This window comes from Pogona vitticeps, chromosome 5 (genome assembly GCF_051106095.1).
Source record: "Pogona vitticeps strain Pit_001003342236 chromosome 5, PviZW2.1, whole genome shotgun sequence".
Classification (NCBI taxonomy): domain Eukaryota; kingdom Metazoa; phylum Chordata; class Lepidosauria; order Squamata; family Agamidae; genus Pogona; species Pogona vitticeps.
In genome coordinates, this window is record NC_135787.1 from 130180006 (window position 1) to 130197777 (window position 17772).

The 17772-nt window shown below is 41.0% G+C and overlaps 1 protein-coding gene across 1 annotated transcript in view; it reads right to left on the reverse strand.

Moving 5' to 3' along the window:
- CPED1 (cadherin like and PC-esterase domain containing 1) overlaps window positions 1–17772 on the reverse strand; it is a 131770-nt gene that overhangs the window by 15037 nt on the left and 98961 nt on the right. The window contains exons 17-18 of the mRNA XM_020807332.3: window positions 6041–6158; window positions 4759–4895 (exon numbers count right to left, since the gene is read on the reverse strand). Coding sequence (XP_020662991.3) covers window positions 4759–4895; window positions 6041–6158 — 255 coding nt within the window. The remainder of the gene's footprint in view (window positions 1–4758; window positions 4896–6040; window positions 6159–17772) is intronic.

Here is a 17772-nt window from a genome sequence, read left to right on the forward strand (position 1 = left end):
AGGGTGAATGCAGTAACACAAGAGTCATCATGGCTGCATAAAGTTGAGGTCTAGCAAAATCAGAGGTTAGATCTTAGTCAAATAGTTAGACCCAATGTTTACTGGCCAGCTGTTACCCCCCAGATTTTAAAACAGTTTCGAGGGACTGTGAACATCTATAGTATTTCATTGCAGGGCCAGAAAGTAATAACAAGAGTAAGCTAATTTGCAACTTGCAAACTTGTGAAAGCCATTAAAGGCTAATAACAAGTCCTTTACTGCTAGGGGTTGCTCTCCCTCTCATTGCATGGCTCCCTGTTTCATTTGTTTTGGCTTTGAATTACCGGATGTGGGCAACATAGGAGAAATTATATATGACAACTTCAGATCCATGATTCTGAATATCAGCCTGTCCTAATCTCATGTAAAGCAGGAGCGAAGATATCTGTGGAAGGTGTGTGTGTGTGTGTGTGTGTGTGTGTGTGTGTGTGTGTGTGTGTGTGTGTGTGTGTGTGTGTGTGTGTGTGTGTGTGTGTGTGTGTGTGTGTGTGTGTGTCCTCCCTCCCTCTACTGCCAAGTTTATTGCCTGCAGAATATTTTCTGTGCTGTAGCTTTTCCTGGCATGTGTGTACATGATGGATAGAATTAGCAGAGGAGAGGGACCTCAGTTGACAAGGCAGCGGTCACAGGGAGTTTGTAGCTACCCTGATCCTTGCTCTCTAAACATGACACATTTTATACATGACTGGAGCAACCACATGGTCAAAGATAAAGTTTGTTCCCATCACAACTGGTCTGGCTAGTTTTGGTGCTTTGATTACACTTAGTGGAATTTCAACCATCCGTATAATTTTTTTTTTTTTCCGAAAAGAACCACTTCTTTTCAACTGAATAAATATATCGAGCTGTTGCGCCAAAATAGCAGTTACTAGAGAGGGACATTGGACCATGGAATCTCTCAGACTTCCCAGAATCCCCTAAGTCAGCCTATCCAGTTGCTCTGCTAGCAAGGAGAGGGTCTGGGAGTTGTAGGCCAAACAGTAATTGTTCCAAGCCGTACTCTGGGAGATACATTGCAAAAGGCCAGGTACAGAAATGATAACGGAAAGGGGCATGAGTCCTATCCTTGCAAGATCTTAGCAGTGCTGTTAAGGGCTGGATTGTCCAGAGATCAGCAACTTGGTGGACTTGATAGCACATATAACAGCAATTATCCTTGCTGTTCATAGATACAGTTGTTCCTATCAGCTACCATTTTATACAACACTTTAAAATATGTGAATATATGCTAAATGTTTTAAGATTATTATTGTGTAGTAAGTCACTTTAGTTCCAACTTTAGAAGTGACAAACTGAATCAGAAATGCAATCAATCAAAAGAAGAGCCTTCAGACTAAACAATGGCTGGGCAAGCTGTCTGCATATTAGGCTTCCTAGGCTCACTGAGTGAAACGGTTTGGTTCAGTAACATGAAATAATACACATCCTGGTCAGTCTTATTGGAAGTGCTTCTGCAACCCAGAAGGCACCATTGTAGAGCAACTACAGCTTCTAAAGTAAACAGAACAATATTATTAATTGGCAAGTGTCAATTAAATGAATGTAAAAGAAATTCATTGTTTTGCTAGATGGAATGAATGTGAAAATAATCCCATTGGCTGGAATCCTACTGGTCAGTTTCACCAGTGTAAACACCATGGTGAAAACTACAGTAATGAATTGCTGCTCATTAACAATTTGCTGCTTGTATCATTATTGTACACCAATATATGCGACTGCTGTGCAATGAAGAGTACAAACAGTGACTTATTAACTGGAGACAATTTGTCCCTGCAGTTTACACCACTGCAGTTATGCCCATGTAACTAACCAGCAGGATTCTGGCAACTATATCCCAATAATCCCACCATTCTCTGGAGAAAATAGGAATAATTCACAAACAATCAATCATACAATTACTATGGGATTGATTTACTTAGCTAGGAATCATTATGCATAAGGTGCAGTTAAGAAAATTAAACACCTCTAATTCTAAAATGCTAATTCAGACTATATATTTCCTGTTTTAACAGGTGGGTTTTTAGTACTTTAGCAAATATTGTCTTTTTATCTTTCCTGTTCTTAATTACACAACGCTGAGGGCATTTTATTACAACATTAAAATGTAAAAAAAAATGGAAGAGACAAATATGTGTTGTTACCTTTCATATAAAAGATAATTATGCAATTACATACATAAGGTTATTTAAATAACTACTTATTATTCATAACCTATTCTCTATTTCAACTTCTTCAGAAAAGTTGTCTTGTGTAATAATCCAAGTGCTGTGCATCAGCAGATCATAAAATTATTACGGTAAAAGTTAATTAACCATAAAGTTATATGAGGTTTTGTAACACAGATGTAAAACAAATTAAAGCACTTTTTATTTCAACTTCACTTTTTCCCCAAACCAGTTAAGCTCATGTCAGTTCCCAAGTGGGTATGTTCTAACAGATGTAATATAGCTTTCATACATTTTGCATTAATAAGGAGTTCAAAGACAAATTCCGACATATAATATGAAATGAAATGAGTTTAAAAAAAAACATTTCCCAACCATAAATCTCCTTCATTCTCTGCAAATGACTGATTAGCTTTGCTAACACACCATTAATCTACATAGGCCTTCCTATAAAATGCTTTAGGGAATTTATAACTCTTTTTCATGTCTCTGCCAATCTGTGTCTATTCTTTCACCACAGGTGGTCCTGAGTTAGTATTAACAGAAATAACTCAAGCACAATGTCACATGCACAAAAGTGAAAAAGCAGTTCAGAAAAAGGCAACTGGAACCATTAGTAGAAAACAAAACTAAGGTCAGCTAATTATCCACTTCTGAACTCATTTGTTGGTTCTTAAAAACTATTATCCACTGGGCAGGCCTACAGTATCTGCAGTGCTGCACCAGCTGTGGGGCTATAAATGGCCTCTGTATAAGTGGCAGAGACTTCAGTTGTGCAGTGAGGGTGACCACATCATAGCACTACTGGCTGAAATTCTGTTGCTTAGCATAATACATCTCACTAGAATAGGGCTAATGAATCAAGAGGGACCTATATGTTTCTTTGATTCACATGAACTACCCTAGTTGCCACTTGCTGTGCTGAACTAAGTTAAAACTAGAGATGGGCAAGAACCTTGATTCAGAGGTTCGTACCAGTTTGTATGCACAACACTACCAGTGCCATGTGTTCCCTTCCTCTGTCTCCTCAGCTGTATCCTCCACTCACCAGCCAATGAATGCTCTTCGGCCGTTCGACCAGTCTCCAGCAGGAGTACGGGCTTCCTTGCCCTGCCTCCTTGGCCAATTGCCCACTCACACAAGGAGGCGGGACAAGCAAACCCATGCTCCTGCCGGGGACAGGTTGAACAGCTGAGGAGGAAGAGAAGAGCACATTCCAGCTGCTGAGTGGGTCATTGGATGGGGAGGCAGGGGAAGGGAACATGCAAGACCCATGTTGCTGTACGTACGAACCAACATTAACCTCCAAATCAAGGTCCGTGCTCATCTCTAAGTTAAAACTAGAGCAGGTGTATTAGAATCAGTGAAGCTCATGGAGGAGTTGACTCACAAAATCCCCACAGATTCAGTGAGCCTATCCTAGTGTGACTTACTATGTTAAGCAACAGGATTTCAGCCATTGTGTCTCCCCATATCAGATCTTAGATTAGAAACATAGGGAACTTTGTATTGAATCAGGTTATTTGTCAACCTAACCAATATATCCACTGATGGAAAAAGCTTCAGGAGTTAACCTAGAGGCAAAATCCGGAGCTGGAGTCCCGAAGGCAGTTCGTGTCATTCTGCCAACTCCTGCGACATTGCTGGAACCAGTTGTATTGGCTCTTGCCTTTCCATTGGACCATTTCAGCGACACGGAGAGGGGGAATCTGCTGCTTGGGTAACAGCCTATCCTCCATATTATTTTACCCAGGCTTGAACCAATATTTGTCAACGTTGACTGGCAGTGGCTGTCCAGGGTTTCTGGAAGGATTCTTTTCTGGCCCTACTTAGTGATCTCCCATCTAATTATTAACCAGACTAAATCCTGTTTAACTTCCAAACTCAGATCAGAGCAGGTGTGTTCAGGGTAGTATATGATCTCCATTAACTAAATGGAATTGACCTAACATTTAGTTCCGCTTTCTTAATTGCAATAACACAGAGAAATATCTGTAATATTTTGTTACTTACTTCTGGAAACGTGTGTCACCAGATAATTGTACATGTGTCATAGATCTTTGTCAAATGTTACAGCCACATGGTGACTATTAAGAAGAAACTGCATTTCCAAGTAACCATCTTAGAATCTTCACTATAAGAAAAGGCAGTCTAGTGAGGTCATTTTAAACCTACACAGAAATGTGAAAGAAGTCTTAATAAGATTAGTAGGAAGAAGCAATGCCATGCATTAAGTAACCAGCTAAAGAAATGGAGTGCATGCAAAGTGTGTAAGTCTTTGACAATAAAACAAGGCACTTCTTTATCTGAAACATGTCAATACACAGGTGCTGCTTGGAGCCACTTTATGTAGTGTTTGAAAGTTGTCAAGTGCAGACTTATGAAAATAGTAGTGCTGTCACTAAAAGGAATAATTTTGGTTCTTCCAATATTTATTTGAATACATTAATAAAAGAACATATTCATGCATGCACGAACACAATGCCTGAAGTGAAGAGAAGTGGATTTCCTTCTAGTATGACTTTCCTGTTTCAAATTTATTATATACACATACCTTTTTGCTTTCCACACATAGTTGGAGTTCTGGTTTGCTAAGGACAGGATATTGGCAATCATGTGGTTGCCATGTTATTTGTCTCCAGTTGCAGGTTCTGTTGTCAGAACAACTGAGACATGGCACAATCCATTGTCCTGAAAAACAAAATGTCATCCCATGTTAATTTCCCCTTTCCCCCCAATTATTTTGGCTGTTACTGAAGGAAAATGAGTATGAATAGGAGAGCTTCTTTCACTAAACCAGAGATGAACTTATGCCCAGAACCCAGAGGTGATGCTTCGTGCAAAAGAATCAAATCTTCCTTCTTTCCGCCAGAGGAGTGAAAAGAACTGAGCAATAATAATGGACAAATATTGTAATAATAATGGATAATGTACCCCTTGGGAGAAGGTGACTTAAAAACAACTGCAGCTAAAGCAGGGTGGGCAATCTAAGCCTAATTTTGTCGCCTTGGGAGCCCTGCAGATCACACGCACACATTGCTGCCCCTGCCATTGTAAAAGCCACATAAAACACATTGGTTTAATGTGTTCTGCCTACTTTACCCCATCCCCTTCACACACAAACAGTAGGGGAAATGATATATATATATATATATGGTGGGCCGAATCTGCACACAAAGGTAATTCACAGGCAAAGACTGTTAAGATTGCTGACTGATAGCCAACAGGCAAGTCCTTGACACAATAACATTTGTTTTTAAACATTTGCTGCTGCTGCTGCTGCTGCTGCTGCTTCTTGGAATATCTGAGATAAAAAAGACCTTCTCCATAGAGTTCTGCACATCTTAAACTGCTACCAAGGAATGAGATGAGTATTTCAACAGTATTTAATACTATTATTAAAGGCTTTTTCACCAGTCTGTCACTCATATATGTGACTTTGTACCTCATCACCTTTTGCTTATGTATTCACTTGTGTAGGTCATGAAATCTTTATGAAGCTGAGAAAGTACTTCAGTAGCCTATGCATATTTACTTAAAAGTCAATGGAAATAACTCTGAGATAAAAGAGAACATAGGAATGATCTATGAATAATAAGAAATTTTCTATGAATAATAAACTGTTATTGGTAGCTATATTAAATTGTAATTATACACACATGAACACACATAATTCCTAATATTCTTTCCATGTCTTATGAATTTAGATAAATTTGTGATCAACTATTGATTGATGCCTGACCCTTTCCCCTTCATTTTTGGGCTCTCCATGGCAGACCTAAAGACCTTCCACAGGCATATATTTCTCAGAATGTAGAAACATATCTGGAACAAACCTTTCATGTCCCCCGTTTCACATGTTTTCAGCTGTTGCTGTGAAATCCTTGAGAGGTATTCAGCAGAGAGAGGTTGTAAACCACATGATTCCTTAGGAAGAATTATTGAGCCACAATCCTGAAATAAAATACTGTATTAAAATATGGCTAGTTAATAGACTTGGTAGCATCACATATGAAGTACTGTATACTGGACAACATGAGGATAAATTAAAAAGTGTTGAAAGGAATTATTTTCTGATTCTTCATGTCCAACATTCATTTGTCAGAGTTATGGGGCCCTGAAGCATAGCCAAGCTCTTAGTTAATTAAGTTCTTAGTTAATCTGTACCGTTATCATTTTATGACCACAAGAGAAAAGCCCAGCTTGTCCAACCACACAGTGAAAATACAGTTGCTAAGACAGAGACCCAACAGACCCTTTGTAACACAGCTGCAACCTTTCCTTTCAGTTTATTGAGTTCTTCTCAAGATGAATAAAGCATTTGTGCTACTTGATCTTTGGGTGTTTTTAAACTTCTGGTCTAGAATTACCCAAAACAAAAGGAATTTGTTTTATTGATCTCATATGAAGAAAGGATGATGATAATGATGGTGATGATACAGATGGTGGCAGTGGCCTTTTAGAGAGATGACAGCTGATCTCAGACATTTCACTCATATTCATCCTACCTGCTGGAGGGAAAAGAGCTAAAAATAAATAAATCAACAGGTTGCAACAGAAATTCCACAAGCATTCTCTACTCCCACATCACTCTATGCAGAGTGTGCCTGTGCTCTTGCATTCATCTCCAGCATGTGGGCTCCTTATGGGGATTTGCTGACCACTGCGTACTTGCAGTGCTGGAATTGATGGGTCTTTACTGTGATCAAGCATGGTGCTGCCGGTGGTCTTGTGTTTTTTAATTCTTCTTCAGCATTATATGAAAAAGATAACATAATAAGTGCTGTGGGGTTCCATGACATTGTGGTAATGCACATACTTTATATGAAAAGACCCATGCTCAGAACCTAAGGTTACCATGTAGAGCTGGGAAAAAACAAGCAAAGCTAAGAAAGCATCCTGCCTGAACATGCAGCAATGCTGTCAGAAGGAGTTGACAACATTGGCCCATAATGACCAGCAGAGTGACTCGGGGGGGGGGGGAAGCACCCTCCTATGTTCCATGATCTATATAGAAAACTCTTGTGTCATAAAATTATTAGGAGGAGCATAAGAAGTGTCTCTTAGAGTTCAAGCACCATTTGAACAGAACCACCAATCATCCCCTCAAAGGCTTCAATCATGTGGAATAACCATTTGCACAAGCCTTCACAGAGAAATTCCAAATTCCTGAACAAACCGCTACAGCTGTCGGCAAAGTGTCATAAGAAAACTAAACAGGCATTTTCTTGTTCATTTCTTGTCCATGTTGCAAGCATTTAGGTAATGTGGAATAATCTTTGCTTTCAACTGAATTATGGGCTGATTAGCAGCATATTTGTCAAGATGTCTTCAGTCTGAGAAGTTTGTAAAAAGTGGCAAATGAATATTTTTTTAGAAGGATATCTGTCTCCTGATCTTTTGGAGAGGATGAATGCAGGAAGAATGCAGTATGCAAAGGAGGAGGGCCAATCTGATGTGATCAAAGGCAGTTTTAATATTGTCTTTTAAAATGGATTGGCCAAAGGTCAAACGCATTTACTTTAGCTGTGCATAAGAAACCCCAAGGATTTTATTAAGAGCTTGTGGATTTGTCATGTTTCTTACAGGCACTTGCAGGGCTGGAACATTTCTAATGCTTCATACAAAGATGAAAGTTGATAAAAACTTACAAGTTGCCAAAATATGAGTTACTGTAAGGAGTTGGTGCAGTGGCAGTGAAGCCCCTGGAAGGGTAAGATTGCTGCTAATTAAATAACTCCTGTTCTCATTTCAGGCTTCATGGAGCTTCATTTTAATCATTCTCAACCAAAAAAGTGAAGCTGGAACTCTTTAATTGGTGCCAGTCTGCTGCTGGCGTTGGCATCTCTCCTCCTTCATGGAAGAGCTACAAAACATTCTGTAGCATTTTCCTCCTAGATAAGTCAGTGCAGAATTGTAGACTGAATTAATATATTACCAGTGGTTCTAACCAGAAACAATGGAGTTTTCCACAGTGTTCTCGATTGCCATAATTTATGTTATAACGCAGTTTGCATAGAGGGGTGTTATAGGAAATTCTAAAAGGAAGATAAATTATAAAACAGATGGCTCCAGTTATGGCAACTGATTTCAGCAAGAAATCAAATATTAGATAAAATCCGAGTTACTTGCTATAACGGACTGAATACAGTTAACATATTTCCCTGTCTATATGAACCCATGATTTTCACCCATGCACTGAGAAAAACATATATCTATCTGTCAATGGCCAGGATACAATAAAGTCAATCCAGCAGCAAAATTAACACTGCAATTCCAGATACTCAGTTCCAAACTATGTACAAGAGGGAATCTAAAGCAGCTTCCAGTTGTGTCACCAGTTGTGCAGCTGGTTGTGCAAGCAGGAATTTCCCTTAGACTCATAAGAACAAGTGTATTGTCATTTGCACAGTCTGAAAAATATTTATTCTGCTAGAAACCCATTATACTGGATTTAGGCCTGCCTATCTGTCTGTCTTTCCTCTTTACAGCTGTATTAAAATTCAGTACTTAACAGCAACTTGAGCTGAATCTCTACAACATGTTTCTACAATCAGGGGTGGAAATCCTATTTATGCTGCACAGCCCAAATGATGTCATAATCCAGCAACAGAAATTTTTAATTTAATTTAAAATTTCTTCCCTTCCCCTTACGGTTCCAAGGCTCCCCAGGGATCTCTTTTGCCCTTGGGAAGCCTCTCAGAGCACTGGGACAGGGGCTTGGAGCCATTTGACAACAGCCAAACAGCAGAATGTCCCATGTGACATGACCTCTCTCATTCAACATTCAATTCCCTGATAAAACTCTGGATTCACAGTCATGGTGAGCCACAGAGAACTACGGCATGCCTTAAAGGAGTGTACTGATTGGATTCCCCAAACCCCCTGATGGACCAGATATATTTGGAGATTAGAATAACTGTATCTTTCTTTGCATTTACTCCATCATGACTATACAGACCTGCCTATAGGACAAAATGAAATTACCACCTGCAATTAATTATATTCTTCTCAAAAAGGGAGAAAGATCTAAATTCCTCCTGAAGTCCTTTCAGTGCTCTGTTTTGTCAGTCTGTGTCCATTTCATACATAACGGACGTATGATGAAAAGTGATTGCAATGCACAATGAAAAGGATACTAATAAAATTAGTCAAAATGAGCTCATAAAAAATGAAGTGGTATCTCATTGCAACGGGGTAAATTATGAGCAGATGCATTAGCTCCACTCCATCAAAATGTTTAATATAACAGAGCAAATGAAAAGCAAATGCCACCATAATTGGCATGGTGGTTTCTAGCCTATTCTTCCTGAATTAGGCTGTGCCTTGGGGTTTATCCAAATGATTAGTGTATCCGTGCCTCTCCCAGTTACAGTGGGTTTTCTGTAATATCCTCGGAAAGCTCTACCCAAAAACAAGTCTATCAAAAAAGAATGAGGCATTTTGGATTGTATTGCTCTCTGGTCTCTTTGGGGAGAGGGGGCCGAGAGCAGAAGAGATAATGCCCTTTACTACTGGAAAATATTAGGAAAAATCATCAGGGCAGGCCACCGTGGGGGAAGAGTGGCCCTCCAGACAGAGGACATACCATATCCGGCATTCTTCATTACGGGCTATGTCGGTGAGGGCTAATAGGAATCTTAGTCCATCAACACAGTATCCAGCCCCCCTCTAAGGAAATAAATCTGAATTCAAAAGTAACATAGGCATGAAATTGAAAGGCATTCCACACTATTCTCCATATGAGACTTCCTTGAGCATTCACAACCTTTCCATTATATTTTAATATTTTCACAAGATGCCTTTTATCACTGATGTTCATTAAAACTCCCCAATCTGCAAGGATAAAGGAATGGAGGGCATGACTGAAAATCGAGCTAATGCGTGGCAGGAAGTGGGGGTGGGGTTGTTACATGACTACTGCAAATCATAAAATGTGTTGTTTCGGTCAGGTCCTGCAGAGCCAGTTCTCTGGCTATTTGAATTATTCCTCTGGGTATGGAAGCATCTGGAAGACTTCCTTTGAACTAAATATGTTCTGACAAAAGTTGGAGAGGAAGCTAAGACAGAATCAGGTGTGCACACAATATTAGGCTGCTCTGAAGTTGTTCTCCCACACAATGCCACAGGCCCAATTAGTTCCTGCCCTTCATAGAAAAGTAAGGCTTACATATGTGTTGAGGGAGAAAGCTAATGAAAAGCATACTAGGCTCATTAGTCAACAGCAGGCATTTCTCTTTGTTCATGTTTACAGTCTACTCTCTAATATGCTTCAAGCAGATCTAAGCTAGACTGCTTTGATGTCTTTCATTTTATTAATATCACGAGGGCCCCATATCAGCCACAATGCCTAAATATGAAACATTATGATGCACACTTCTCTATCCCATTTGACAAATTAACAAGGCACAGGACAATAGCTGGCTGATGAGATGAAAACTCTCACTTGGGCTACATAAAAAGGGGCCACCGCATCAAGAGATTTCCAGACCACCTCATCAAGAGAGAACCCAGAAAGTCTCTATTCCATGCATTCCTAGAAGTGATATATAGTAGATATACAGGCCAAAGAGCCAAAGTAGAAGGCTTTCCAGGAACCTATAAGCTAGAGGGCCACAAATGCAGCTTTTAAAGGCACATTCGAGGCACATGTATGCTCCATGCTCCCCTTTCTCTTCTTATTTCACCTTTTCCTTTCCATCCTGCCTTCTCCCATTTCCCCTTCCTTGCAAAGGTAGTAGCTTGTCTCTCCCCCCACATTTTTCTTTCTCTTTTCTTTTTCCTTTGAACTGTATATGCATATTGTTTTATGAATTATTTTATGTAAGCCGTCCTGAGTAAACTTTGTCTAGAAGGTGCGGGATGAAAAATCTAATAATAAATAAACAAATAAGGAAAACTTTAGGAAAGACAGGTTGCACTGCAGAGAAACTAACAGTTGCTTCCCTCACATGGGCCCAGAGGCACTCTCAGGAATTTTTTTAAAAAAACCACGCCAGACATCACTTTAGCTTTCTCTGCAGCTCACGGGAACCGTTTAGGGAATCATTTTTGAGATTCAAAGAGAGAAAGGGTGCTGCTGGCTCCTATTCAGAGAGAAAACAAGCACAAGGAAGGAGAAAGTGAGCACAATGTGGGAGAGAGGAGAGAAATGGAAAGATCTGGTGGTGGGGTTCTTATGGAATCCATGAACCTGTCTGTTCTCCAGCTCATGATTTGGTGTGCTGCTTTCCTGGGCTGGGTGGATTAGCATGGTTTAGCTTAGGGTGCTCTGCTGCTTTCTGTTTCCTTCTTTGCTTGGAAGAGTCTTTCTTCTGTAGCCACATTCTGGTTAGGAGGAGAGAAGAAGCATTTGCTTTCTTGTATTTTACTGATTACAAGCACCAGGAAAACTGTCTTGAGGACCAACCCCTAGTCAGGGGGGCAGGGGACTGTTTTGCTTTTTCAGATAAAAGTCATGCCCTTTATTATGTTCAGAAAGCTTGCAAAGAAAATTAAAGGGAAGGAAGGAAGGAAGGAAGGAAGGAAGGAAGGAAGGAAGGAAGGAAGGAAGGAAGGAAGGAAGGAAGGAAGGAAGGAAGGAAGGAAGGAAGGAAGGAAGGACTGACTATAAAGTTGTTCAAGATGCCACTGAAATAATAAATGGGTCTCTTCTTGAGGGCAAGTTTCCCCTTGTCCTTAAGGAAACGCTCATTAGACTCATTAGAAAGAAACCGAGCTTGGCGGTGGACAACATTGGCAATTATAGGCCTGTCGCCAATGTTTCTTTTCTCAGCAAGGTAGTTGAGACGGTGGTGGCCGACTAGCTTCAGGCTCTCTTGGATGAAACTGAGGCCCTGGATCCATTTCAGTTGGGCTTCGGTCTGCCCACTTACATCTTTGGCTGCATCCCTATCAAGACACGGGGGCGCTCACCATGCTGGTCCATGTGCTTGTAGTCTCAAGAATAGACTGAAGTAATGCTCTCTACGTGGGGCTTCCTTTGAGACTGATGCGGAAGCTTCATATGGTCCAGAACACTGTGGCCAGGCTATTAACAGGGGTCAAAAGATTTCACCATATTTCCCCCACTCTGACTGCCTTACACTGGCTACCTATTTGCTCCCGCATTGATTTCAAGGTGTTAACCATTACATATAAAGCCCTTAATGGTTTAGTGCCTTGATACCTGGCAGAGTGCCTTCTTCCGTCCAGTTCTACCCATATCACCCACTCCAGTCAGGCTGGGCGGCTGAGGGGCCTAATGCCAAGAGAGACCCGCTGGGGAAAAAACCCAGAAATCAAGCCTTCTCAGCAGTGGCCCCTCGGCTTTGGAACAACTTACCTGCTGAGATCCGCCTGGCTCCCTCGCTGAGGGCCTTCAAGACTAACTTGAAGACATGGCTATACAGGCAGGTCTTCCCTACAGCCAGTGGTGGGATTCAAATAAATTAACAACAGGTTCTATGTCCTAATGATAAATAAATAAATAAATAAATAAATAAATAAATAAATAAATAAATAAATAAATAAATAAATAAATAAATAAATAAATAAATAAATAAATGCTCAGGACAGTGGGATCCGAAGAGGGTTTCTTCCACAATGGTCTCCCAGCGGTATGCGCAAACAGTGTATCTGTTTGGGCATACCGCTGCTGTTACCCTCACCATGGGCATGTGCCAAACACACACACACACACACACACCTCACAGTGGGTGCTTATGACCAAGTTTGACAGAGAACTGACACATCTCTCCTTCCCTTTACCTCCTATTTCACCCTATAGCTCACCAGTAAAAATGGCTTCCCTCCCCTTTCCTGCTCCTGAAATGACTGATAGCCCTGCTTGTTGTTACCTGGAGGCCGCCTTTGCGCACCTGTTGTGGAATTATTCTCTCCCCCCCCCCCGTTTCCTTCTGGCTTGGAAGGTATGGTCTCTTTTCAATCTGTCGCCACTCCACCTCAACCCCACCACCTCAGTCGGTCCTTCAGTTACTGACTCCTCTGAGGTCTCCTCCTCCTCCATCTTTCCCCTCCACCCCGTACCCACTGCTTCTCCTCGCCAGTCGCTTTGAGGGGTGTTGGTGTTGGTGGAGGCGCTGGTGGTGATGATGGCTTCCCTCAGAGCCCTGGCAGGCTCCACCTCCCACACTCACCCTCGGCGGCCGCTTCCGAGGGAAGAGTTTAGATTCCCCTTATCTATTGATATGTTTATGTGTTTTCCTTTCTTGGACCTGGATATATGGCCTTCAAGAATAGTAAATGCCTTACTAGTGTTAAAATACTGATAGCAGTCTTCCTCCTTCTAACAGAGTGGGCCATATGTGTGCCATTTGTCTCCCGAAATTGTCAGTTTTGGGACAGGGGGAAAAGTTCTTTGTTATTCTAAATGAGGCTTGGAGGTTCGATCTCTTTGTGGTGTGAGTGACTTTTCTATTGCATACCTTGCTTGCGTGGATCAGTGAGACTGTCACCGGTTCATGCATTGGATATTCTCTCAGATTTTTTTTAAAAAAACTGTTTCTAGGCAGAGCAACAGTCTTACGTGATACCTTTAACTTGAAAAAAATCATAGTAAAACAAGGACGGTTGGGTGTTTGACTGAAGCGTCTCACTCCAAAACTTTTTCCCTCTGTGTCCTGCCCTCATGCCTTGTCAATCACCCCCCCTCAAGGAGTCATCCTCCCCCCCTTTCCCCCCAGTGATGCCTCTGCTCTTTCCAGGGCTCTATCTCTCTCACCCTCACCCCACCTCAGATGGCTCAGTGTGGGACGGGAAGGGAGGCAGCTAATTGTGGCCCCTTCCCCCCCTCGCTCGTCGCTGGTCACCTGGCCCCTCCTCCTTCATTCTCAGGCCAGCAAACGGTTCTACGAACCAATAGTACATTTAGGAACCGGTTCTATAGAATAGGTGCAAACCTGCTGAATCCCACCTCTGCCTACAGCCATTACCTAGCCTATCTCCCCTTTTCTTCTTTTTCTTTTCTCTCCTTCTTCTTTTCCCCCCTCTTGCTTTTTTCCTTTCCCATCTTGGATTAATCTGGATTTTATCTTAGTTTATTTTTTATATTATATGTAAACTGCCCAGATTAGACCCGTTCTAGATGGGTGGTAAATAAATAAATAAATAAATAAATAAATAAATAAATAAATAAATAAATAAATAAATAAATAAATAAGATCTTTGGAAGTAAATCATCTAGAATATTCAGTTGCTCCTTCCTGTAGATGATCACCATAATGTAAGGGGAGTATCTAGTCCGTCCCCTCTCTATACACAGAAAGTGACATGTCTGCAGAAAAGGTATTCCCACTCGTATCTAGGCTCTGCGCACAAGTTCTTCAGACTTCATGTTTTCTGCATGTGGAGAGGAACGATGCCTCGGAAACCTGTCAAAGTTCTCTTGCTAGGAATTGTGCCAGAGTTAGCATAAAGAAACAAGACACACTAATCACCCATCTCCTGAATAGGACAAAAGCCTGTCTCACAGCCATAAATACTCCACTCCCAAGCCAACTACACCAGAGCACAGAGTACAGTGGTGCCTCGCATAGCGAGGTTAATCCATTCCGGATTAACCTTCGCTATAGCAAAACATCGCTGAACGGATAATGCGTTTCAAATGGGCCGAAAACTCACAGTTCAGCGATGCTTCCTATGGCCGGCAGCCATTTTTGTGCCCTCGTTAAGCGAGGGGAGGGCGCGAAAGCGCTGCGCGTGGCCATTTCGGGGCTTCCGGCAGCCATTTTGGCCGCTGAACAGCTGATCGTTGGGGCTTAGTTTTGCGAAGATCGGTAAGCGAAACGCTTACCGATCTTCGCAAAGCGAGTTTCGCCCTATCTAAGCGGGATCGCTATGAGATTTCATCGTTGTACGGTGTGCTCGTTAAGCAAGGCACCACTGTACTGTCCTCTGAAGATGCCGGCCACAGAGACTGGCGAAACGTTAGGAAGAACAACCTTCAGAAAACGGCCAAAGAACCCGAAAAACCCACAACAACCAGCATAAAGAGTGTTCAGCAGTTTCCTACCTAGGTACACTTACCATGCTCAGAGCACAGAAGCTGACCACTTCCTTCTAAGCGTGGTGAGGAATGACTACATACTGATTATAAAATCCCTGACACTATCCCCAGCCAGAGAACTGCAACAGGTTTCCAAGCAAAGTCTAATTTCCATGCCTGTTCTGGAGGAGGGACTGGATTTGACAACGATTTTAATCAAAATGCTGCTTGCTAAGTTAGCTGTGCTACAGCTTCTATTCTGGGTGTCCCTTAGATACTGGAAATTAAGTTTATATAAATGCTCTTAATTATTATATTAATACATAAATCTTCAAATTTCCCATTACAACAAAATATTTACAAATGCTACCCTCTTTCTTTCTTTCCTTCTTTGCTCTGTTTCTGTCCTTCTGAAGCAGTGTGAGATCAACCCAAAGGCCAGTCAGAGGGAGATCAGAGGTTGAAGGAATGTCTTCAGCATCAGAGGGAGGGTTCAGATCTCTCCTGTGCCCCCTGGGACATGCATTTCAAAGGCCTTAACAATAAAAATTAACAGGCAATGCCCATGCCGGCCTGAAAGTGGAGAATAAGTAACAAAGAACTGAAGGTGAAGAATACCTCGTGTCATTTGAAAACTCAAGAAGAAATGTTTTGCTTCTGAAAATCAATAAAGAATCACCACCTTATGGACAAAATTTCCTTTCTTATTTCCCTCAAATAAACTTTCCTACCCTCTCTAATTAATACACACTGCAGAAATAAGGGAGACAAATTTCCCTTTCTAAACCAGCTACAAAATCTGACCTTTGTTTCTTTTTGAAAATCATAAGGGTAGCTAAATTGACTCTAATATAATTTTGGTACACTTGCTGCTTTCATTGTAGAAGTGAATTTAATGTTGGATTTTTAAAAAATCAATATAGCCTTCAAAAGAAGCTGATTAAAGGTTTGCCTTCTGGTGTGTAGCAGATCAAAAGTACAGTTTTCTTGCGGCTTAATAGCTGATGGCATGCAGGTAGCTTTCATACATGAACGGAAAACAAACTGGGCCCAGTTGGTGCCAAACGAGCAGGCCTTAGTTAAAGTTGATCCCTGTTCTCTGCCCCTGATGGGTCACAGCAATCTAATCCTACCTTTCCCTTTTATACATACAGAATAATCAAGCAACTACTAGTAAAAAGTGACTCAACACCTTCCAGTGGTAATGGGTTAAACCCAGGTTCTGAATAAATCACTTACTGTAGTTCAGGCACTTACTTCTGTTGCACAAGGCTATGATAAATGAGTCAACACAGAAGCCTGGCAGGTCAGTAAAACATTAGAAAAGATTGCTTCTGAAGAAAAGGAGATCATGGGAAAGACATTAAACTAAAGTAGCACCTCCAAACTGTGACGGGAAAAAAGAGAAAGGGGTAAGGTGATAAATGAATGGGTGCAACGCACTGGATTTGGAAATCAAAAGGAACCAGACTCTGGCCCATCTGCTAGTTCTTTCTCTACCATGTCTCTCTATATCAGGGTGGAGAACCTTTGGCCCTCTAGATGTTCTTGGACTTTAGCTCCCAGAGGCGCCTGTCAGCAATAAATGTAAATAAAAGGTAGCAATTCCTTTGCAAATCCAACACTTCCACATCAGTTTGGTTATGAAAAGATGTTTAAAGTAGAAATTAGACTACTATTTTTGTAAGACATTGTCTGATAAAATGATTTACTTATTTCATAAGATGATTCAACTCTTTAAAAATTGAGTGCTGAATATAATTAATTTAATTTCATATGCATAAATAGGTAATCATCATATTCCTGGGCCTGACATGTCTTTCATCTGTGATTCAGTGCCTTTCTGTTATTTAGCAAAATCAGATAGCCACAAAGCAGAGCTCTCCTAAAATTCAGTTAAAGTATGTTCCTGTCTCATGTTCTCATTCTCAAATTATTTTAACCACTGTCCATGCCAAAGCATCATCCAGAAACTATGTGCTCCCATCCAACCATAGTGCATCTCAAACTGGTTTGCCTAAAAACACATGGTATTCATGATGTGGTTAGAAACTGTGTTGTGGGTTTTTTAAAAATTAAATTCCAGGAGGAGATTACCATTGCCATCGCAACAGGCAGGCAAGATAAGTTCAGGCCTTCTGTTCTCATCCAGGATGTCAGTAAAACTCAATTTCCCTCATGCATAGAGGAAGTTCTCCCCGTCATAAACTTGCTCTCAATGTATAAAAATTGGTGGAAATGTCTTGGGTGGGTGGATATTTAGTCTATATATAACTTAGAAAAAGTTTTCTGGGGGGGAGTTTTCAAGGTTTCCTAGTCAACATGGCCAGTGGACGAGACATTTGTGGAGCTATACTCTGAAAAAGTAACTTTTCCAAGTTCTGTGACACTGCAGAGGATACAAATGCCTGAATAGGTTCATTGCCATCATGAACAAGAAAGGGCATCCTTCTCAGCGGGAAATCTTTAAATAGACAAAAAGTTATCATAGTTTTTGAAGAATTGCCACACATCTTTTATATTTAAGAATCATATAAAAGGAAAAGTATATACTCTGTGAATAGAGTAAGGGTCGAACTACAG